The sequence below is a fragment of the Notolepis coatsorum genome (genome assembly GCF_963971535.1).
Source record: "Notolepis coatsorum genome assembly, chromosome: 8".
Lineage (NCBI taxonomy): Eukaryota > Metazoa > Chordata > Actinopteri > Aulopiformes > Paralepididae > Notolepis > Notolepis coatsorum.
This window is the reverse complement of record NC_140172.1, coordinates 29,212,558-29,237,663: the sequence shown is the minus strand read 5'-3', so window position 1 is coordinate 29,237,663 and position 25,106 is coordinate 29,212,558. Positions and strand designations below refer to the sequence as shown.

The 25,106-nt window shown below is 42.0% G+C and overlaps 1 protein-coding gene across 1 annotated transcript in view; it reads right to left on the bottom strand.

The window, feature by feature from the left end:
* Positions 1-25,106, bottom strand: part of sim2 (SIM bHLH transcription factor 2) — a gene marked incomplete at both ends in the record, with an annotated part of 60,697 nt that overhangs the window by 9,598 nt on the left and 25,993 nt on the right. The window contains 3 exon segments of the mRNA XM_084320361.1: positions 3,183-3,382; positions 11,213-11,298; positions 11,881-11,989. Of these exon segments, the coding sequence (XP_084176487.1) occupies positions 3,183-3,382; positions 11,213-11,298; positions 11,881-11,989 (395 nt within the window).

The window sequence follows — 25,106 nt, the reverse complement described above, 5'->3', positions numbered from 1 at the left end:
CATCCATCCATCCATCCATTTATCATCCATCCATCCATCCATCCATCCATCCATTAACCTATAATTTCATTGATTGATTAATTGATCCATCCATCCATCAAACTATTAGTTCCATCTATCCATCCATCCATCCATCCATCCATCCATCCATCCATCCATCCATCCATCCATCCATCCATCCATCCATCCATCCATCCATCCATCCATCCATCCATCCATCCATCCATCCATCCATCCATCCATCCATCCATCTATCCATTCAAGTATCAATCCATCCATCCCTCAAACTATTACTTCCATCCACCAACTTCCCATGTACAGTAACTGGCCAGTCAGCTCAAACAGGAAAAGCCCAGTCAGAGTTCCTACCCATTACAAAAAGGCAACCCGCAGGGATCAATTCTGGATTCTGTCTTATTTAAGATAAGATAAGATAATCCTTTATTAATCCCCTAGGGGAAATTCAGGTGTCAAAGCAGCATGGGGGGGGGGGGGTACAGGGTGGGGGATGCATAGATTCACAGTACAATAATATATATATAAAAAAATATATAATAATAAAATAATAATAATAAATAATAAATAATAATAAAGTAATATAAAAAGTAATATAAAATAAAGTAATATAAAATAGTAATATAAGAGTACAAACACAAGATAGACCAGTGGTATGAGTCTCTAGTGCAAAGAATCAAGATAGTCGTTGATGTGAGTCTCTAGTTCTCAGGTCCCGAGTTGAGACAGTGATAGTTCTGGCAGCAGAACCGGCCGCTCCGGCCGCCCGAGCCCTTTGTTGTAGAGCCTGATGGCTGCCAGAGGATTGTATTATATCTTAGTGGATGTCAAGTTCATTTGTATGCAGATGACACTATTGTCTATTGTATTTCTGACTCTGTACAACTCTCATTTAATGCTCTGCAAGATGCGCTTATTGGCCTTAAGCTTGTAATTAATGCAAGCAAAACAATATCCATGATATTATGTTGGGCTAGAGATAATGTTTACAATGATTTGTGAATGGATCTGATATTGAAAGAGTTACAGAATACAAATATCTTGGATTCTGGCTTGATGAGAAATTTACATTTAAATACCATATAGACAGACAATCATGCAAGTAAATTGCGGCAAAAAAAATGTGCTTCTTGTACAGGAACAGCTTCCCAACGATTAGCATTTATCTTGGATAAATGTGAGTTATAGAAATGCTGCTCCTTCCACTCTGAATCCTCTAGACACAGTCCATCATTCTGCTCTAAGATGTAGTCTGCTCTCAGCAGACTACAGAGAGTGGTCCGTTCAGCCGAGCACACAATTGGAGGTGGGCTTCCCACTCTCCAGGACGTTTATAACAAGCGTTGCAGGGCCAAGGCTAAGCGAATAATCAAAGACTCTAGTCACCCAAACAACTGCCTCTTTGAACTGCTGCAGTCAGGCAAGCGCTACCGGAGTCTCATGGCCAGTACAAAGAGACTCAGAAGGAGCTTCTATCCCCAGGCCATCAGGATGCTCAATGACAATGACACTACAGTATGTAACAACCCATCATCTACACACACTGCACACACATCCACATGTACACACTCACTTTAAACAAACACTCACCTTACCACTCACTTTATTCACTTTAGACACTTTAACACACTTTATATTTATCTATTATTTTTGTTTGATCTACTTTTTTCTCCCCATTTTTCTGTTTTTCTCCCTTCCCCAATTTCGTATCGTCCAATTCTACCCTCCCCTGTCTCGAACGCTGTTAGGCCATGCCTCCCACAAGCCGGCTGCAATGTGGACTAAGCCTTACATCACGTGTCCCCTCCGGTACATGAGGAGGCAGCCGTCGCATCTTTTCACCTGCACAGCGCGATCTCTCAGCGGCGAGGGTCTGTGTGGGAGGGACACACCGCCCCCGTTGCTTCCTGATTCTACTGAGCAGGCGCACCAACCAACCTGTAGGAATCGCTGTCCACAATGTCCGATCCCCACCCACCAGCTTCCCACCCCTAATACTGCCAATTGTATTAGTATGAACGACCAGCCAAGCTGGTAGCAACGCCGAGAGCTGGGCTCGAACCCAGCATCTCCTGCGTTGGTGGCGAGCGCCTTGCTCACTGCTCCACCTAGCCGCCCTATATTTATCTATTATTAAAGAGATTTGCACAACATTCATACCTCATTTGCACCCTACCCCAAGTTTTGTACCTCTGCATTCTACCTCACTGTTACTCATTTGACGGTGTATTGTATATTGTATATACAGTATGTATATTGACTTTACCTACTTTTTACTTCTTAATTATTTTATACTTATTTTTACTGTGCATACTCTCAGGGGTTCATACAGAAACAAGCATTTCATTATAAAGTATTCTGTATTTTGTTCTGACAAATAATAAACAAACTTGAACTTGAAACTTGAACTTGCATTACTGGTGATAGATATGGTATTCACCACTGCATCCTGTAAAGTGGGTTGGTCTTCTCTGGCAGATAGGCTAAATAAACATTGGTATATGTTTATTTAAGGCCATTGCTGGGAAATGACCACCTTATATCACAATATTGCTAGAGTGGAACTATGGACACTATCTGACACACTGAAATGCTTAAAGGAAAACTCCAACATTTTGGGAAATTAGCTTATTTGCCATCTACCCTGGAGTTAGACAAGAAGATACATACCTTTTTTATTCTCTGTGCATGCAGTAGGAGTAGGGAGACGTGCACCGTTAGCCTAGCTTAGCGTCAGTCACTGGAAGTAGGTTCCTCCATTAGCCTAGTTCCCAACGATGAATTGAAAATGGGGGACCCTGATGTAAACAAGGCGAAAGTCTTTCTCTGGTCTGCATCCCCTTAACAATTGTATGTATTGAGCTGTACTGTACTGTACGCACCCATTGTGCAATCTGTTAATAAAGTTTTCAATCAATCAATCAATCAATCAATCAACGTCTTCCTACTCCTACTGCATCCACAGAGAAGAAAAAAATTATGTATCTTCTTGTCTAACTCCAGGGTAGATGGCAAATAAGCTAATTTCCCAAAATGTTGGAGTTTTCCTTTAAGGTCCCTATAGTACGGACTGAGCTTGGAAGGTCAGCCTTTTGTTTTAATGCCCCGGATTTTTCGGAACGATCTTCAGCTCACACTAAAAAGCAATAGCCCACTATGAACTGTACCTGGAGTCCAGGAAGATGAGTTTGAAGTCCAGGCTGGCGCGGAACATGAACATGTTACTGTGCAGCTTGATCTCCGTGATGCCGCTGGGCGGCAGAGAGTGGCCCACGGCCACCAGGCCCACGATCTGGTAGCAGGAGTCGTACAGCGCCATGTCCATCATGTACTGACGGATCTTCAGGTAGCCGCTGCAGTGGATCACCTGGGGGAGATCACAGCCACAAGTGGATTCCCAGAAAGAGATTGAGAGATTCTGATGGATTAATTAAAGGCGCTATTTGTAAGATTTACGATCATTTGGGACTAGGGCTGCTCGATTATGGCATTTTCGTTCTCTAATTTTGGACCATGTGCAAATCAACCATATACACAATTACAATGATAGCCACACACACTTGAGATAGATTTTCATTTGAAAATGACAATGAAGTCATTTTAGTTTGATTGAGTCTTTTGTCTAGGGATCTCACTTAGGACCTTGACCCCAAGGTTGGGAAAATCTATCCTATCTAACTCAAGCAGTGGACTCTGCAGCTACAGGGCACAGAGCGCTTCCCTCCCCTGCAGTGATATGGCCCTCACTCGTCCTCCCAGACTAGACTCCAGTGTGTAAAGACTGCAACAATCTTCACCCTTCAGCTGGAGCTGCAGAGTCCGTCAAGTCAAGTCAAGAGTCGAGTCAAGAGTTTTATTTGTCACGGCATACAAGTATACAATGAAATGCGGGGGGTCTTGCCCGCAACGATGTGCAGAATACAATAGTAATATATAATAAGAATCCAATAGAACGACATTGTGCAATAAAACAAGTAAACAAAGTAGGGCATATCGGTATATGTACATGAGTTATTTACAGTGCATGGTAGGACATGTGTCTAGATTAAAAACAAATCTCTTCAAGCGGCACCTCACCTCTCAACCGTCTCTTCCTCCTCAACCTGCACTCCATTGTCCTCCTATAGGCCCTTTATTCAGAGGTTTACTGAAAAACACCTGGCCAGCTTCCCAAATCGGAATTGAATCATTTTTACATCCTTATTTCTGAGAAATAACTTACATCATGAGAATGAAATGGAGATTTAAAAAATTTGTTTCACTTCAGTGGTTGTTGTGTTTCTGAATGGAAGAGGCGGTTCAGGCAGGAGGGACTCACTCAACCAAATACAAGGGCACCATGGAGAGTGGCATAAATAATAGCCTTCCCATATACTGTATGAATTATTACCAGTATCATGCCTATTCATATTATTCCACCATCACAGACATCAGGTGATTTGAATCAAATGATACAATGACAACTAGCCAATGAGCTGTTTATGGCACAGCGCCATATTGGTAGGAAAGGCATGACATGAGAATACTATGAATACATCTATTTTCACAGGATACAAGGTGGATGATTTATTACACCCAAATGAGGTTTAAATTCTGCTTTGCACCTGTTGGCAATACTAGAATATACCGTAAAACGGAATGGATAGAGCGACATTCTCAGAAAGTGTCGCTACTAATGGTAAGTGAATTACTGTTGTCATGCAGGCATGCTGTATTTTTGTAGCTGACTAAAATGATGTACTAGCAAGCATTGTTGTGATGATGAGGTTCAGTGTTAAATCGCGGATGATCGCTGTGTGTAGCCCATGTTGTGCGGGTGTCTGGTAGATGGATTTGTATTATCTTGAAAGAAAGAGAGAGAGGAGTGAGAGCTACGTAAGTGGAGCTACTAAGTTACGCATCAAGCCAAATTAGCTGGGGAGAGATACAGTGGCGTTTTTAGGGTTAGAAAACATTGGGGGCTTCAGCCCGGGGGGGTGTAGGGGGGGGGGGGGGTTGTCGTCCCCCCCCCCCCCCTTTTTTGTTTGTTTTTAACACAGAAATACGCAATTTTAGAGTAATTAGAGATGAATACTGAATAACTAGAATCATTAGAGGTTCTCAAAGTGAGGTCCAGGTCCATGAGAGGGATCTGGGCAGTCCCCATAGAAAATTCAAAGTTAACAGGACCAAATCATCAGTTTCTTATTTATTTATTTAGCCATATAAAACATTGATCTGGTCCAAGAAGCCCCAACAGGAGTACAAATATACATATATACACATATATATCCATATATATATATATATATATAATATATATACATATACTGTACATACATACACATATACACCAATAACAAAATAAAAACACAGTTAAGAATCATACACATAAGCAAATAAACAAACAAACAAAAACAAACATATGCACAGCCTATGTACAAAATAAATAAACAGTTCATCTCTAGTCTTTACAGTTTTCTTCAATTGCATAAACACTCAAATCAAAAGTATTACACAATTATCAAAACCTTACACTCAAGGAGCAAAATATAGGCCCAGATTTGCACCCCTACAATGTCAGCCTCACTTTTTGTAAAACAATACACACAGTGATTTGCAAAACACTAAACACACTTGCATTACATTAGACACAGAATGTCAAATTACCACACATATAAGCCAATTGGTTAAACACAGCCATCAGATGCACAAACACACCATTGCTTAATTGTAGATACACAATCAGGTTTAAGCACTATAAAAATGCAGCAGGTGAGTTCACCTGTCTTCAACCAAAATGGAATGAGAGTGAAGTACTGTACACAGAACGTGAAAATATACAATACATTCACCAAACACTACACAAGACAACCATTGATGCAGACTGATGAAAATATACATTTTCTCCCATTTTCACAAATCAGTCAACATGTCAACATGGAGAATCAGAACAAAAAATTATCTTGCCAGATCCAGCTAGGCAAAGAGATAATGTCTAGTATTTTCTGTTTAAATTCTTTCAAAAAAAATTGTGTTACTGTAATTTTAACCTGTACTGGATACAGTATTTTATGTTTGTCTGATATTTGCTGAGCTTACAGTGTTATGCACATAGTAGCATGAAAACTGGGACATGTATTGTTGTGATTCTCCATGTTGAAATGTTGACTGATTTGGTTATATGGAGAGAACATTTATATTTTCATCAGTCTGCATCATTGATTTGGGTATATGGAGAGAAAATGTCATTTTTTTCATCAGTCTGCATCATTGATTTGGGTATATGTAGATAAATAAATTATATTTTCATCAGTCTACAGCATTGGTCTTGTGTAGTGTTTGGTGAATTTATTGTATATTTGCACATTCTCTGCGTACTTCACTTACAGTACTCTAATCACTGAGAAGTAGAATTGCTAAATGTGTTTTAGGTTAAGCACAGCAGTGTGTGTAACTGGTTCAAACAGAATTAAGTCATATGAAACGTGTGTTTCATATGGTAACAAAATTAGTGTATGGTTTTGACAAGTGTTTAATTTAGCAAAGGATCTGAGGTGTTCTGATAATTGTGTGTGTGGTTGTGCTAATTGTGTGTTTTGAAACACCGGGCCCCGTTTTCAAAATCATGCTTAGGCAATCGAAAAAAGACTGTATTGTGTGTTTCATTATATACATATGTTTCAGTCTTCTCATAAAAAGAAATTAGATTTTTGGGTATTTTCCTGCCTTTGGTCCGCTTTGCATTCACATCTCAAATGAACCGCAGCAGGGTTCACTTGCAAGAGTGAATGAGCTTTCACACCACCCCAAACCAACCGGACTATCCGAGGTTCGATTAAAGCTTATTATAGGACACTGGACATGGGTATGGATGGCTCCAGGTGCTGCTGCGTTAAAGTGCACATCTTCAATATCTGTACTATTTAAAAGCACAGTGCAGGACACACTCAAAGGTTATCGCACCTCAGAGATGGCAGTGGACATGTATGACAGGACAAAGGCCATATGTAATGGCCTTGGGATTGAGGAACATACTACCAGCCAAAGGAGGAAGCAGAAAAGGATGGACGAGTATGTAGTTGAGTCATCTTGTGGCACAAGCTCAGACCTCAGCTCAGGAGATCAGCTGAGACAAAGACTATCCAGTCCTCGACAGAATGCTGCAAGAGCTTGAGAGCAGGTTCTCATGAGTTGGAGAAGAACTTATGAGAGGCATACAGGCATGTTATCCAGCCTCAGACCAGTTTCTCTCAGTGGAATTGCTGCAACCCCTCGCCACACATTACAATATCCAACTACTGCCAGAGGAGATCACAGTTGCAAAGTGTTTCCTGGTCAGGGCAGGCAGAGATGCAGTCCCTACTATCCAAAGTGTCTTTTCCCTCCTGGATGATAATAATAATAATGCATTTGATTTATAAGATGTCTTTCAGGACACTAAAAAAAAAGTCCACAAATCGGTGAATGAAAAAATTATAGGATCAAATGAAAACTACTTACTAAATGTTTTTAAAAGTACTAAAAACCAACAAAAAATACCAAACACTAACAAACATTCAGCACAGACAATGGGAATGCTGACATAAAAAAAAAAAAAGTAAAAAAAAGTAAAAAAAAAAAAAAAAAAAAAAAAAAATGTAAACAATTTTTTTTTTTTTTTTTTTAGATCCGGGGCTAGGAGAAAAACATCCGGGGCTAAAGCCCCGGAAGCCCAGGGCTAACGACGCCACTGGATATATCTAAAGAGAGAGATCTGTCTAACGCCTGTCCCCATCTCCCTGTCTCCCTGTCTCTCTGTGAGTGGATGTCTCGTGGTGATGACCAAGGTGGTAGATGCCCCGTGGTGATGGCCAAGGTGATGTGATCCTCTCTACGTCGCCCCCATACTTCAAATGGATCCGAACGGAATACATACTCACAGGGCCGCCTCAGGGGGTGTGCGAGCAGTGCGGTCGCACAGGGCCTCGCGGGGAGGGGGGCCTCGCAAAATAAAAAATATTTTTTTTTCTTTTTTTTGCAAGGCCCCCCTTCCCGCGAGGCCCTTTTTCATCACAGACCTAAAATCTAGTTTTGCTTATATGCTTATATATTTCACATTAGACACGTTTGTAGAATGTGTCTGACTTGTTCCTGCCTCTGCGGCTCTGCAGACTGCAGTGTTCCGGTTTCTGCGGCTTTGCTGCTCTACAGATTTTAGGATAGTGTTTCCGGGCTCTTCTCGGACACACGAGGTACAGGGATCTAATTCAGCGCTATTCAGAGGAGCGAGTGGATGTCTTTTCAAAAGCAGCATGGATCAGAAGAAATTACACCGTGGGCTAAGAAAGTCTCCTTCCAACTTTACCATTGATACTGCGTTATGGTGAGTTCATGCAACCTATTATATTCCCGCCGTGGATCTCTCTCTCTCTCTCTGGAGCCAAACTGGTCGACTAGCTGTTGTAGTATGGAGTTAGTAGCTAACAGTGTGTGGCCTGGTGTCAGCGCCTGTATTGCTTTTCTCAATGTTGTAGTTTCAGTGGTAGCCGCATAGCTTGCTTCTGCGTTAGCTAATGGTTAGCGATAGCCGTGTTAGCCAGTTAGCTGTTTAGCTACGACGTTAGCTGCCGGCTGCGCACGTAACGTTAGTTTGATGCTATCAGTTAGCCTAGGCTAGAGTTAGCTGTTAGCTTGTGCTACGACCATTGACATTAGCCGTGAGAATAGCAGGGGGTTCTGGCACTCTGACTACGACATCATCTTTGACAGAAGATGTAGTCGGGCCTGCACCATGACAAGGCTCCGGCCATAGCATAGCTTATTTTTGTCCTGCCAGCGAGAGGCCTTTCGTCAACGTGGAGACCTGTGTTGCGGCCTTTCGCCCTGCATTCCTTGGTGCAGGTAAGATTAATGAAAATGTCATGACATTACCCCACTCTTCCTTCCTTCCCCTCCCGAATGTTTTGTTAATAACAATGTTTTTTTTCCAGGCAAAACATTATGCTACTTCACAACATTTGGAGATACGACATGTGCTGTGTGTGAATGTCTTGGTCGTTTGTGTAGCTTGGGTAGCGTTGGGCCGTTGGCCAAAGCTGTGTGTGGCCTGGTGTCACAGTACCTGGCTAGCCTATTTAGCTGATGTCGGCCATTGGCTCCTTGCTGCTTTGTTTTCTCTGGTATAGACCCTCTTCTCTTTGGATTTAAGTGTTGATCTTTGTCCTTTTGGATCTCTCATACATGCTCTCTCTCTAACACACACACACATGACAAACACACATGCTCTCTCTCTCTCTCTCTCTCTCTTTCTAACACACACAGTCTGCCTATGGCGGCCTTTCTCGATGGCTAGGCTGTGCTCGCTGAGTCTGTACCTAGTCAAGGATCTTCAGTCACAGTGCTCAGGTATTCTGCCACTGTGTACTCTCTGTTTAGGGCCAAATAGCATTTCAATTTCTTTCCAATGTGTCTCTCTCTCTCTCTCTCTTTGGATTTAAGTGTTGATCTTTGTCCTTTTGGATCTCTCATACATGTTCTCTCTCTAACACACACACACACGACAAACACACATGCTCTCTCTCTCTCTCTTTCTAACACACACAGTCTGCCTATGGCAGCCTTTCTCGATGGCTAGGCTGTGCTCGCTGAGTCTGTACCTAGTCAAGGATCTTCAGTCACAGTGCTCAGGTATTCTGCCACTGTGTACTCTCTGTTTAGGGCCAAATAGCGGGGGGGGGGGGGGGGCCTCGCGTTTAAATCTCGCACAGGGCCTCCCATTTCTCCCAGGCGGCCCTGCATACTCATGTGCAAACGGAATATGACTCTGATATTTTGAGCTCTGAGCCTTGACATTTAGCCTTTATCCTATTTTCACATTAGCACTCGTCTCCCTATGCTTTCTCTTTTGTTGTTGTTGTTCTTAGCTCTATTCTATTTACATTTTTCAAAAATGTTCTTATGTACCCCAGTTGCTATTGCATGTACATATTTGTGTTTTATTACACGTATATGTTCAGTACCAACTATTTTGCATGTTTTATTCTCCACCATCATCTATAGCAACACTACTATCACCGACATCCAAGAAGGGGGGGTCCCCCCTTGAACGGCCCTTCTAAGGTTTCTCTCCTCCACATTGCCTGTGATGCTTTTTTCCTATTTTTAGGATCTTTTGATTTTTAGTGAATTTTTTCTTACCTTCGCTGGGGTATGTCTGGGAGTGTTGTTTTGGATTTCATGATGGGTTTTTTGTTCTTGATTTATTGTGATGTTTCTTCTTGACTTGTTTAAAGAAGATTTGTCCAGCCCATGGGAACATTAACGTGTGATTGTGGGCTTTACAAATACATTTGATTTGATTTGATTTGATTTAGAGATAATGGAAATATGTGTTCCCTGAGTTTTGCCCAGCACTGACTTATGACTGCAAATTATGATAAAAAGAAAAACAAAACTGCACCCGTGGTAACCTCAAAAACAATTAGACCTGGCTTCTTATACCAATTGAGAGAATGTCCATTTCCATGATATACCTGGCCAGTAAATGGAAATCTGTGTTTAAATGAAGTTTTGGGGTAAATCTCCTTTGGGTGTAAGAATGCAACATAGTATTGGCTCCACGAGGTTTGTTGTCGCGGTGGAACAGTCTCCGATTTTACATCCAGGTGACGTCACAAATCCAAGGGTGCTGGACACCAGTGCATGTTCACAAATTGTCGCCCGGGTTTTCCTGGCGGCGCTGGACTAACAAAGCTTGAAAGTCTGTCTCAGCCCTCGCCATATGCCTCTCCGTGCTAATGACGCTATTTATCTTCCTCACGTCCTGTTTGGGCTCAAGCGGCCTGTGTCTGGCAGCACCGCGGCCACACCTCCACTTCCCTGTGCCTGATTTATTCCCCTCTCAACATAAACGCTTTCTTTTCCTCTCCAATGTAAATTTACAACAGGTCTCCACTCCCAATCCTCTAGGTGATATGTTACATAAAATAAAAACCAAGGGGGGGGGGGGGTTATTGGCGACCAGCGGTGGCAGCACTGTCCGTTCGTTGAGCTTTCCCAGAAAAGAAGAAGGTGCCATTACCAATTTGAAAGGAGACTTAGGGAGATACTGGGCTTCAGGCAGGGCTAATCTGCAACACAGGCGCTGATGATATACTGTACAAAGTGGAGTTCAGATGAATGATGATATCACTGTTGTATTAGTATTTATTATCATTATTATGTTGACATGACCCACCTTATATCCTCCACAGGTCAGACCTGCGTTACGCTTCGCCAGGACACACTTCATCCTCAGGAAAAAGGAGCGTTCCATTTCATATTCTGTAAAACAAACAGATATGTAACAGAGACATTATTACCTTGTTATATAGTTACAGGTTCAATATCACAAATCCATATTTATGAACACAGGCTACCTACCAAAGCCAGAAACCAGAGAAGATGATGTCATCAATTATAAAGTCTGGAGCAGCTCCATTGACAATGAATGGGATTTTTTTTTATATCCAAATGAGTATCATTCAATAGTGGCGTTCTCAGTTCTGAAACCAGAAATGTACCTATGAATGAACCTATGAGTGCTCTCTGTGTCATCTAGATTTTTTTTGTTTTAGCGCTCTAGTTTGGGGATTTGCAAGAGTTTTTCACATTTTCACAAATATTTTGAAGAAGAAGAAGAAGAAGAAGAAGAAGAAGAAGAAGAAGAAGAAGAAGAAGAAGAAGAAGAAGAAGAAGAAGAAGAAGAAGAAGAAGAAGAAGAAGAAGAAGAAGAAGAAGAAGAAGAAGAAGAAGAAGAAGAAGAAGAAGAAGAAGAAGAAGAAGAAGAAGAAGAAGAAGAAGAAGAAGAAGAAGAAGAAGAAGAAGAAGAAGAAGAAGAAGAAGAAGAAGAAGAAGAAGTCTTACCTTGCAGTAGATGATGGTGGGGGGGCTGGTGAGCACTGAGCACGGCCGTCATCTCATCGTGGTCTGATGGGTGGATATACTCAAATATACTGTTTCCTGTCAACTCCACCTGGGACACACACACACACACACACACACACACACACACACACACACACACACACACACACACACACACACACACACACACACACACACACACACAATTTCATGCATTTGGGGACTTACCACTGGGTTCCCACAGACATTGCTAAATGAAATTCAATGACTTTTAAGTGCTTTTCCAAGCACTATTTTTCATTTTCAAGGATGTCACTCGAAGGATACAATTCACTTTTAAATGCTGTTTTTGCATCTCCTTGGCCTGCTTGCTACTAGAGCAAGCTAGAGCATCACACACGAAGAAATGAGGAAAAGCAGTTGGAGCGTGCAAGACAGCTACTCGTCAGATTTTATTAAAACATAAAAGAAAAAAAACTATTTCTTGATTCAGAACAATTTGATCGGTTGATTTGAATTTCAAGGACTTTTTAAGCACCTTGTTAAGAATTGGCTGTTTTCAAGGAATTCCAGGCCTTGAATTTTTTTTGTAAAAAAGCAAGCACTTTAAGCACTTCAAGGACCTTGTGAGAAGCCTGTTACCATAATCCTTACCCTAACCTTAACCTAACCCTATCCATAACCCCTAACCTTAAAATAAGTCTCAATTGTCTGGACCGGCCAATGACAAAAACAATCTTATTTTCCTCACATATGGGGACAAAACAAGGCCACACACACACAAATACAAATATTTCCACAAGTCCGCAAAAACAAAAAATCAACTAGAGGAGACGGTGTAAGTGGGCTAGTAAACCTAGAAGGTCACTGGTTCAATCCCTGGACGAGCAGGAGAAGTGAATGAATAGTGTCCTTCCCCACAACACCCACTTTTTAAGTGCCCTTGAGCATGGCACTTCAAATTAGCTGGACTTAATAAAATGGACTTAAGGCAGGTGTGCATGTGCTCATGAGGATATGTGTTGTTTTTGTAGATTATTTTCCATCCAGATGTTTAGTGATTTTTTGCCGGACCTTTGAGGGCTGGCCTACATAGCGAATGTCCCTACCTTATAGTCTACCCATATAACACTGTATGATACTGATAGTCATGTACAATAACACTATATACTGTATTTATATGCATCTATATCCAATATATCTGCATATATTCCTGTATACATACCACACGCTTTATGAAGGATATCTTTTTTATTAATCCCTCACGGGGGAAATTCAAGTGACATACACATACAGCTCATCATCTCATTAAACAGTCATAATTTCACAATCATAAAATGTTTACAGTAATAACGGCACAACATAAATTCAAACAGGCATGTACATTTGTTGACACATGTCGACTACAGTATGTCTGAGACACCGTATGCGATAGTAAAGGAATGTGAATCACTACCCACTTTCAAAAACACTCTCAAAGAACACCTACGGGAGACTGCAATTCGAAAACTGGCCCCTACAAATGTCTTAACCCAGTTGTACAGTAAATTACCAAGTATGGCTTTGTCAGTATTCCAATGTACAGTGTACAGTGTCCCCCCCCCCTACCCCAACCCCCCACCCCCCCTCCAATGTACAGCCCCCACCCACCAACCCCACCCCACCCACCCAACCTCCTCCAATGTATAGTTTCTACGTCAAATGTATATACACTCTTTTTCTGGACACTTTTTGTATCACAAACAGTACTGTATTTGCAAATCTGATATGTCATAAATGTATAGATGTAGCAGTACTGTCTATCTGTATGTCATGTATGTCATATATGTTATGATGAATTGAAAATGGGGGACCCTGATGTAAACAAGACGAAAGTCTTTCTCTGGTCTGCATCCCCTTAACAATTGTATGTATTGAGCTGTACTGTACTGTACCCATTCTGCAATATGTTAATAAACTTTTCAATCAATCAATCAATCAATAGTCTGCTGCGGCCAGACCGAGGTGTCACCGCGCCATAGGCGGGAGGGAGAGAGGGAAAGAGATTGTCCGGAGCCACCGTTGCAGAACCGGAAGGGGCCGGGGTCATGGCTCTGACTACAATGCTGTCAGCTGGGGGGTGGGACTTGGTGACGAGACAGTCTTCTTGGCTCCCCCCCTCCAGCATGCATACTAGTTAGCTGCCGTCACCAACGTGGGGTAGGCGCTGGACATACACGTGGAAGGGGGGGTAGGGGCTACATACCATTTTTATCTCCTTCAGCCAGCCCGGCCTTGGAGGCTCCACCGTCCTCCGAACGCCATGTACCGTCCCTATCTCCTCGACTACCGACCTGACGTCGCTTTTCTGGACTCTTTTTGTATCACAAACAGTACTGTATTTGCAAATCTGGTACGTCATAAATGTATAGATGTAGCAGTACTGTCTATCTGTATGTCATGTATGTCATATATGTTATGATGAATTGAAAATGGGGGACCCTGATGTAAACAAGACGAAAGTCTTTCTCTGGTCTGCATCCCCTTAACAATTGTATATATTGAGCTGTACTGTACCCATTCTGCAATCTGTTAATAAAGTTTTCAATCAATCAATCAAATTCCACTCTCTGCAGAGACGGGGGGGGGGGGGCAGCAGGCAGCAGTGGCCAGAAATGCTTCCAAAAATGCCCCAATTTGATTTAAACATGATTTGTCACGCTCTTAATCTCCTGCGTGATCCCCAGCATGACTTTTGATCTTGATTGTTTGTCAGAATGATATACAGCAAGTCTTTTAAACAGTTCCATGTGGGACGGGAGGCTTCCATCCTGGCTAACGCCAAAGCCAGACGATTTACATCTTTCCGAATTATTTTAAAACAAAACCAGATCCAGATGACGATCGCTCCCAATCCGATCAGCATGAATGCGAAGATATATATATTTTCTACATCTTCAATCTCGAGCGGAAAGAGGCAGATCGGGTTCCACTTTCCGTAGGTATCAATAGAGAAGCCAGATTGAAAAGTTCCAAGTGGACATAGTGGATCAGCCGCATTCTGCTTCCTTGAAGAAAATATACGATCGATCGCTGCAAAAGACCAGCTTACTAGATCCATATCGTAGTTTGAGTAGGGAGTTGATTCCATTGAAGAAGGTAGATTCGACACGGCAGAGCGACTTCAGGGAGGCAGTGAGCGGCGGCGATAGGAGAAAAAGTAGAGCAGAGACAGCAGCGAGACAGCTTCAGGGAGGCAAGTAGGCCGCGGTAGGGATGGCCTTGAGGGACCTGGGAGAGGGAGAGAAATGCGACTGTTCTCTGGGAAGGCTGGGCAGGATGCTGTACTGACTATATTATGCTATATCTATATCTGTGTATCTCATATATCCCATACCTACTCTTATTAGTTATACCACTGGCCAGTATGGCTTACTACCATAGTGTATTATACTTTATACTATATAGTGCTCGTCTGCCTGTCTGTCTGCCTGCCTGTCTGTCTGCCAGTCTATCTCCCTGCCTGTCTATCTGCCTGCCTGTCTGCGTGCCTGCCTGCCTGCCTGCCTGCCTGCCTGCCTGCCTGCCTGCCTGCCTGCCTGCCTGCATGCCTGCCTGCCTGCCTGTCTGTCTGTCTGTCTGTCTGTCTGTCTGTCTGTCTGTCTGTCTGTCTGTCTGTCTGTCTGTCTGTCTGTTGCCCGCCTGCCTGTCTCTCAGTCTGCTTGCCTGTCTGTCTGCCTGACCCTCCACCTAACTTTGCTCAGATGAGTTTTTATTAAATGTAGCCAAACAGATTGCTGCTAGAAGAGCTATTGAAGAAACTGTACAATATTGGCTTATTTAAATGGAAGAAAGCCTGTCTTACATGTCACAGTAGATTTGTTTACAAAACCCTGTCGGCTTCCTAGACACTGGAATTGTATTTGCGTGCAGCAAGAATGAACGGGCTTCTGAGGCGACTACTGTAGCCTACATACATTGGAGTTCACCTGAACAAAAAACTGGACTGGTCGGACAACACTGAGGCCCTCTACAGGAAGGGACAGAGTAGGCTGTTCTTCCTGAGGAGACTCAGGTCGTTTGACGTGTGCAACCGACTGCTGCTATCTTTCTACCAGTCGGTTGTAGCCAGCGTCCTCTTATTGCTGTGTTGTGCTGGGGGGACAACATCAACTCGAGGGAAGCTGAACAAGCTGGTGAAGAAGGCTAGCTCAGTAGTGGGTGGTGAGCTGGATAATCTATAGGCGGTGGCTGAGAGGAGGATGAGGAAAAAGCTAGAAGCCATCCTGCGAACCCCTCTCACCCCCTCTACGAGGAGCTAGCCAGAATGAAGAGCACGTTCAGCCAAAGACTCATCCCCCCCCGACACACCACAAACCGCCTGAGCCGCTCCTTTATACCGGCAGCCATCAGGCTCTACAACAAAGGGCTTGGACGGCCGGCTCTGCTGCCAGAACTATCACTGTCAGAACTCGGGACTTGAGAACTCACTGTACTGACTATCTTGTATTTTGCACTAGAGACTCATATCACTGGACTTTTATCACTGGACTATCTTGTGTTTTGTACTTTTTTATATTATATTGTATTTGTATTTATATTTTATAGTGTATCTATAGTGTATATAGATACTGGACTGTATAGGACTGTTAAGCTATGTATCCCCCACCCTGTATCTCCCCCCATGCTGCTTTGACAACCAAATTTCCCCAAGGGGATTAATAAAGGATCATCTATCTTATTTTATGTGGGAGCTGTGGTCATCCCATAGATTCAGATAAGAAGGAATACCGCATACTACTGTAGCTTACATGTTGGAGCTGTGGTCATCCCATAGATTCAGATAAGAAGGAATACTGCTGTTACATCCCAATGTCTTTGCTTCCCCAGTGTTTGTTTAGTCTCCATTTTGTTTCCTCCCTTTAGTCAGAACCCGTCCTCCACCATTGGTCCCTGCCAGTCCTGCCCCTCCATTGGTGGACTACTATGTCACCGATTGGTGGATGGGTTTCAGGATTCCTGCACCCAATCCTGAACCATCACCCACCACCCAATCCCGGATCACCACACCCAGTTTTAAACCTGGCTGCTCACTTCATTCATGCATGAGGCTAGGCCTGTTTGTATTTTGGTGCCCTTGTGAAATTGCCTTTGGTGAAATTGCCTTTGTGAAATTGCCTTTGTGTAATTGCCATGTGCTCAGTTCATTGAGCAATTGTTTGTACCACCGTGTGTCGCCATAGAGAGCTATAGGCCTATATTGTTTTGTTATACGTGTAGTAGGCAGTAGTTTGCTGTCCTGCCATATATGTTTACCTGTCCTGTATGTATCACTAATGTGTGTTATTTTCTCCTTTTCAGGAAGCACTGATGGGGTGAGCTGCCATTTCATTTGGGTATTGTTTTCTCCTGTTTTTGTTAGGTAATGGTTTAGGTTAGGGAATGTTCATTTATTTGTAACATAGATTAGGTTGGTTTGTTTTGGAGAATAGTGGTGTTTGTTTGTTGTTTTGGCCTTGGCTCACCCTTTGAGTTACCTGTGCTTCCATTGTACCATTTATTGGTCATCCTTTCCGTCAACCAATGTTATATGTTACCGCCCTGTTACCCTTAGGCCATGTCCAGATGTATACGATATTTTGGGTGTATCTTTTGCACGTTTCGACCACATGGTGTCCGCGTTCTGGGAGCCTGAATACACTATTTTCTGAAAACGGGTCCCAGAGTGAATAAATCTAAAAACTAGGGCTGTCAGTTTATCGCGTTAATTAGATTAATTAATTACACAGCAAATAATCGCGTTATGAAAATTAACTCAAAATTAATTACAAATTTTTTTTTTTTTTTTTTTTTTTTTTTAATAATAATATTTTTTTTGTATCTCATTCATTCCATAAGCATGTAGAATACACATTTACAGATTTTTTTTTAATATGGTCCATTTGCATGTTCTTGGTATCTGATTCTAGGGACATCTATGAATCTCAGGGAATGTATTCCCAGTGTCAGAAATACTGTGGGCTAGATCCACAAAGAATGGATTGTACGGTGCAAGTTGCACCCTTACTTACAATTCATTATGAATTGAAAATGGGGGACCCTGATGTAAACAAGACGAAAGTCTTTCTCTGGTCTGCATTCCCTTAACAATTGTGTGTATTGAGCCGTACTGTATTGTACCCATTCTGCAATCTGTTAATAACATTTTCATTCAATCAATCAATCTGCGCTGTGATTGATTGAATGAACATTTTATTTTGAGTAAATTGTAATGAATCAAATGAGAATATCAATAAATCTTTTTTTTATCTTTGACTGTGAATAACACCATGCTCAAATTGACCAGACCTGAAAAATCTAAGCAAATTAATAGATGGAAGATGATTAAACAGAAGGTTTTGTAGATACAGTACTGAATTCTGCCATCCGGACACATGCAATTTGAAATATGATTATAGAATATAGAATATGAGGCATAAAATGGTAATGCGATTAAAATGCGATTAATTAGATTAATTAATTACAAATCCTGTAATTAATTAGATTAATTTTTTTAATCGCCTGACAGCACTACTAAAAACACCACCCTTGCGTTCCCGTCTTTACAAGCCAGTAGGCTACGCATCTTTCCTGGACCGATGACGCGATAGCCCACCTCTCCCTTAATCTGCATGCGCAAACCCAGCCAACAAAAAAGAAACATGATATGTCTTATATGTCCTGGCTAGAAGTGTTTATTAAACACCGGGACGCTACTGTGATGAAATACACGATACGATACTAGCTAGAGATTAGCGTCACATTTTCTGAAAACCCAAATAAGCTAGCTAAGTAGCCAAGCACATAGACTGTTCCATAGCATCAACCATACTGACCTTAACCATGACGAAATTGAAACTGTTTGGGTTGAAATCTTGTTCGAAAGGGTGAAATCAGTACTAGTAGGCACAATCTATAGAACACCAGAACAGAATGGCTTCTATGACACACTTGATGGGTGTTTAGCTGGGGTGGAGGGTGTAGAAAATATTCTTATTGGGGACTGGAACACGGATTTTTTTGTAATCTGCACGGTTTCAGCCAGCTAATCACCCAACCCACAAGGGTATGTGATTCAACACAAACTACCATTGACCTCATTCTGACCTCTGACAAGTCCATGATCTCCAACAAAGGGGTTATAGCGGGTTAAGTGATCATTATATGATTTTCTGTACCCGCAAAAAGCTAAAACAAAAGGCCGGCTGTCACAAAACAGTCACATCTAGGGACCTCAAACCCTACTCTAGCGAGGCCTTTAACCAAGAACTGGAGAGCATGGACTGGTCAGATGAGCTCAGTGGTACACTGGTTGAAAAAACATGGCTTGGATTCAAAACCAAATTCACAACAATACTTAACAACATGGCACCCCTAAGAACCACTTGGGTTAAAAATTGCACTGAGCTGTGGATGCACTCCGAAATATTGATCACTATGAAAACCAGTTTCGTAAAAGTCAGTCAAAGCTTACCAAAAGCTTGAGCAGTGAACTCCAAGCCCACGTGACTGAACTCAAACTGCAAAGAAACAGACTAAGAAATTATGTAAACTCCATGATCAAAACTGCAAAAAAGAATTTCATCAATGACAAAACTGAGGAAAACAAAAATAAACCTGTGAACCTAGGGGTCCGCAAAGACGATTTCAAACTAGAAATGGTAACAACAGCTGAGGTACACAAAAAACTGAGCGCCCTCCAACCTAATAAGGCCACTGGCCATGACAATATCCCCTCCAAATTCCTCAAAGACTCAGCAGCCGTCATCACACACATAATAAACCTCTCCATAAAACAGGGAAACGTACCCAAAGACTTCAAAATTGCGAGAGTAACCACCCTGCACAAAAAAAGCAGCAAATTGGACCCAGGCAACTACTGCCCTGTTTCTATTCTTACCTCCATCTCGCAAGTCATGGAAAAAATTGTATACGAACAGGTCGAAAAGTAACTCGCGGAATTCCAATCTGGCTTCAGAACATCCCACTCCACTGACACATGCCTTCTCTATTTGAACGACCACATCAAACAAGAGGTGGACGTGGGCAAATACTGTGGCATGGTCATGCTGGACCTACAAAAGGCCTTCGACACTGTCAATCACTCCATTCTGATTGACAAGCTAAAAGCAATTGGTTTTGATAGACTATCAGTGAGCTGGATGCAATCCTACCTGGAGGGGAGAGAACAGATGGTGGAGGTAAACGGTACCCTATCCTGTGGTGTTCCACAAGGAAGCATACTAGGACCGTTACTGTTCCTAATTTATGCAAATGTCATGTTGTCAGCTTGTGACTGCAACTTGTTCCTGTTCGCAGACGACTCAGCCCTGCTGGTCTCTGACAAGAACAAGTTACAGGTTGAAAAAACCCTCAGCTCGGAACTCGTCAGAATCTGCACCTGGCTCGCTGATAACAAACTATCATTACACCTGGGTAAAACAGAGTCCATTCTCTTCGGTTCAAATAACAAACTCTGCAAGACCGACGGCTTCTCAGTTACAGTGGGTGACAATATTGTCACAAGAAAAGATGAAATGACATAACTGGGTTTCATCCTAGAGGCAAATATTTCCTGTGACAAAATGGCATCCAATGTAATCAAAAAAGTCAACCAACGAACTCGATTCTTGTACCGGATCTCCTCTCTGGTAAACAAGAATACCCTGAAGACTCTGGCAGGAGCACTCATTCAAGGGTACTACGACTATGCTTGCACCTCAAAGGCGCTAAAAACAAAATTACAAACAAAACAAACTGGTCAGACTACTGCTTGACCTTACTCCTAGAACCCACCTCACCCCTGCCCACTTTGACAATCTAGGATGGCTTAGAGTAGACGACAGAGTACAGCAACTTGCAATGGGCCTGGTCTACAAGATACACTACACCACGAAGGTACCCATGTACATGTCAAAATACTTCCCAAAGGACAGTGAATACCATGCCCACAACACCAGAGGGAGCTCCACAAATCATGTTAAACACAGATTCGGCTCAAACAAGGGACTAAACACATTTTGCAATTATGCCACATCAATGTGGAACGCCCTACCCACAGCTGTAAAGGAATGTGAATCACTACCCACCTTCAAAACCACTCTCAAAGAGCACCTACAGGAGACTGCAATTCAAAACTGGCCCCTGTAAATGTCCAAACCCAACCCCCTCCAATGTACAGTTCCCCCCCCACCCCACCCCGCCTAATAGGTTTATTCTAACCCCACCCCGCATTTTACTGTGGAAATGACCACACTACTTTATATCTGAATTGATTGAATTGAATTGATTGAAATTTAAAATTTATTGATTGATTTAAAACCTTAATTAACAGATTGCAGAATGGGTACAGTACAGCTCAATACACACAATTGTTAAGGGGATGCATCATCATCATCATCAAACCTTTATTTGAATAGGCAGGTTAATTAAGAACAAGTTCTTATTTTCAATAACGGCCTATTTGGGGGTAAAAAGCCCCCTAGGGGAAAGGGGATGGGGGATAAAATCAAATAAATAAAAATAAAACACAAAACACAAAAGGAACATTATTAAAAAGGCAGGACATACATACAGAGCAACAACTGAACTGAACAACAACTGGCGGACAACAGAACAATAGTGGCAGCATGGTGTTAGCACATGGAGAAACATCTACATGAGTGCTCTAGGGAGTTTGTTAAAGTTTCCTTAAACAATCGAATTGAAATAAACGTTTCCATATTTAAGGTTTTTTGTAGTGTGTTCCAGCTATCAGCTGCTGCGTACTGAAAGGAGGAACGGCCTTGTGAGGAGTTGGCATGGGGGGCGTTTACCAGGATATGTGTGGCTGACCGGGTGTGGTAATTTGGGAGTGGACGAGACCAGAGAAAGACTTTCGTCTTGTTTACATCAGGGTCCCCCATTTTCAATTCATAATGACATTTATGACATACACAACATACAGATATACAGATATAATAATCGAATCTAATCATCTAATCTAATCATGACATTTATGACATACATGACATACAGATATACAGTACTGTTACATTTGTGACATACAAGATATGCAAATATACAGTACTGTTAGGGCGTTCCACATTGATGTGGCATAATTGCGGAACGTGTCATGGCCAGTGGCCTTGTTAGGTTGGAGGGCGCTAATTTTTTGAGTACCTCATCTGTTGTTACCAATTCAAGTTTGAAGTCGTCTTTGCGGACCCTAGGTTGTGTTCTACCCCAAAATGCCCTGAGTGGGAGGGTAGTTTATTAACCAGTGTTGTGGCTATGTTAGTGAAGAATGTGTTTAAGTATTTGGCGAGATCCAGCTTGTCTGTGATAAGAGTGTTTTCTGTCTTTATGTTTATGTTTGTAAACCTGGTTTTTTGTTTTTTGTTGCAGCCTAGTTGGTTGTTGAGTAATTTCCAAAGTTCACAGGGTTTGTTTTTGTTTTCCTCAGTTTTGTCATTGATGACATTTCTTTTTGCGGATTTGATCATAGTGTTTACATCGTTTCTTAGTCTGTTTCTTTGTATTTTGAGTTTTTCCATGTGGGCTTGGAAAACACTGTTTGAGCTTTTGGCAAGGTTTGTCTGACTTTTATGAAGTTCAGAGCATTTTTTGTCTCTGGTTTTCATAGCGGTCAGTATTTCAGAGTGCATCCATGGTTCCGCACCATCTCTCTTACAATACAGAACAGCGACTTACCAAACTACGTATATCCAAAAGATATCTAGTTGTGGAAATACTTTTCTTTTCTTTAACCATTATTTAACCAGGAAAAGTCTCATGGCCAAGACAGGCGGCACAATTAACAGGGTTACAGATATAAAAACACACAATTTACATTAAAATAATGTATATGCAGCCCCCCCCCCCCCCCCCCCCCCAAACGGAATAATTTCAGGTAATTAACATTACATATATCTTGTTATGGAATTAACACAACATTATGCATACATTATGCAAATAAAATCAGAATTTGTTCTTACTTGCTTGCCTGGGTAAATAAAGGTTAAATAAATGTAAAAAATATATATATATATCGGTAGGCCGATAATATCGGACATCCCTACTCACAACAGATCAAAAATATTCATCAATATTTATCACAGGTTATCAACATCAGGGATTATACAGGGGCAATATAAATCAGTAAAATCTCCGCCTAAGAATGATAAGATAAGATAAGATATTCCTTTATTGATCCCATTCCTTTATTGATCCCCATGGGGAAATTTGGGAATGACTTTAAATGCATCCGATGAGACCAAAGCTCCCGAAAACTCAGGTCATTTTGCAACTGATTCCAAGCAGAGGGAGCAGCTACTTAAACACCATTTTCCCCCAAGTCAGTCCAGGCTTTGGGGACAGATAGTAGGATTAAGTCCTGGGAGCGAAGACAATGGGTCTCATTCACCAACGGACAAGAAAATTTGCTTTCCATACTATTCTGAAGGATGTAGATCTGTAAGAAGCAAGATGGAAGCAAACCATGAATAGCCTTATAAATAAAGATATGCCAATGGTTAAGACTACGGGTGGATAAGGCAGACCATCAAACCCAAGCATAGAAAGATCAATGGTGAGTAAGGGCTTTAACATTTGTAATAAATCTTGATCTTGATGTTGGCATTGATTACCATGGCAGTGGTTGAAGCTTCAAAGGTCTGAAGCATTCGGGTCAGTCTTAAATTGAACAAACTTCAGGAAGCTAGCAAATTAGATGCACTTACAGTATTTCACCTTCACAGTTAAGGTCAGTTGTAATGTAATATCCATGTTGCTTTTTGTAGCTGCACTATGTATTGTTCTTTAACGTACCCATGTTTTAATGATTATGCACTTTGTATATACATGTGATGTAATGTACTCTTGTTTTATTATTTTTCATTACCTTGTACACAGGGTACATTTTATGAATGAGTCTGCTCTCTGACTCTGCGTGTTCCCCTGTTTAAATAAAGGTTGAAGTGAAATAGAAAAAGAGGAGAAAAGAAAAAAGCACATAGTCCTGTGGCAAAGGTTTTTTGCTTCAATCAAAACACCATGTTCACCCAGAGCAGTAAAAACATTTAGCGGTAGCTGCTTTTTACATCACGAGCATAACTGTAACCAGATACAATATAGCAAAACCATAGTTAAACAGACCAGCTGCATAGGGACCTCTTTTCAAACAGAGTAGGCCCATGTGTAGAATGAATAGGCTCTCGTCATTATGAATAAATTAGCGATCGTTTATCATACTGGTGTTCCTAGAGAGGCGATGAAATTATGGGTTCTGGGTAATTTGCTGAAATGGTTTGATTGTAATGGAAGAATGTAACCTCAGGAGATGAGACCACTTACAACGCGTACAGGGGACCTCTGTATGAATTGTAAATGGCACTCATGGGGTGGAAAGAATGCCAATAGAATGATTTACATTATTAATTATTTGGTGCCCAGAGATGGTGCAGTAATTATGACCCACCCCACCTCTGGGACCACAAGTACCACAAGGGATTGAATCCCGACAGAACCTTCTCTCCTCTGTCTCTCCTGCTCCTTTTCAATAAGGAACCTTCTCTCATGTGTCTCTCCTACTCTGTCTCCCTCTCAGCCTTCCTACTGTCTCAATAAAGAACCTTCTCTCCTGTGTCTCTCCTACTCTGTCTCCCTCTCAGCCTTCCAACTGTCTCAATAAAGAACCTTCTCTCCTGTGTCTCTCCTACTCTGTCTCCCTCTCAGCCTTACTGTCTCAATAAAGAACCTTCTCTCCTGTGTCTCTCCTACTCTGTCTCCCTCTCAGCCTTCCTACTGTCTCAATAAAGAACCTTCTCTCCTGTGTCTCTCCTACTCTGTCTCCCTCTCAGCCTTCCTACTGTCTCAATAAAGAGCCTTCTCTCCTGTGTCTCTCCTACTCTGTCTCCCTCTCAGCCTTCCTACTGTCTCAATAAAGAGCCTTCTCTCCTGTGTCTCTCCTTCTCTGTCTCCCTCTCAGCCTTCCTACTGTCTCAATAAAGAGCCTTCTCTCCTGTGTCTCTCCTACTCTGTCTCCCTCTCAGCCTTCCTACTGTCTCAATAAAGAGCCTTCTCTCCTGTGTCTCTCCTTCTCTGTCTCCCTCTCAGCCTTCCTACTGTCTCAATAAAGAGCCATCTCTCCTGTGTCTCTCCTTCTCTGTCTCCCTCTCAGCCTTCCTACTGTCTCAATAAAGAGCCTTCTCTCCTGTGTCTCTCCTACT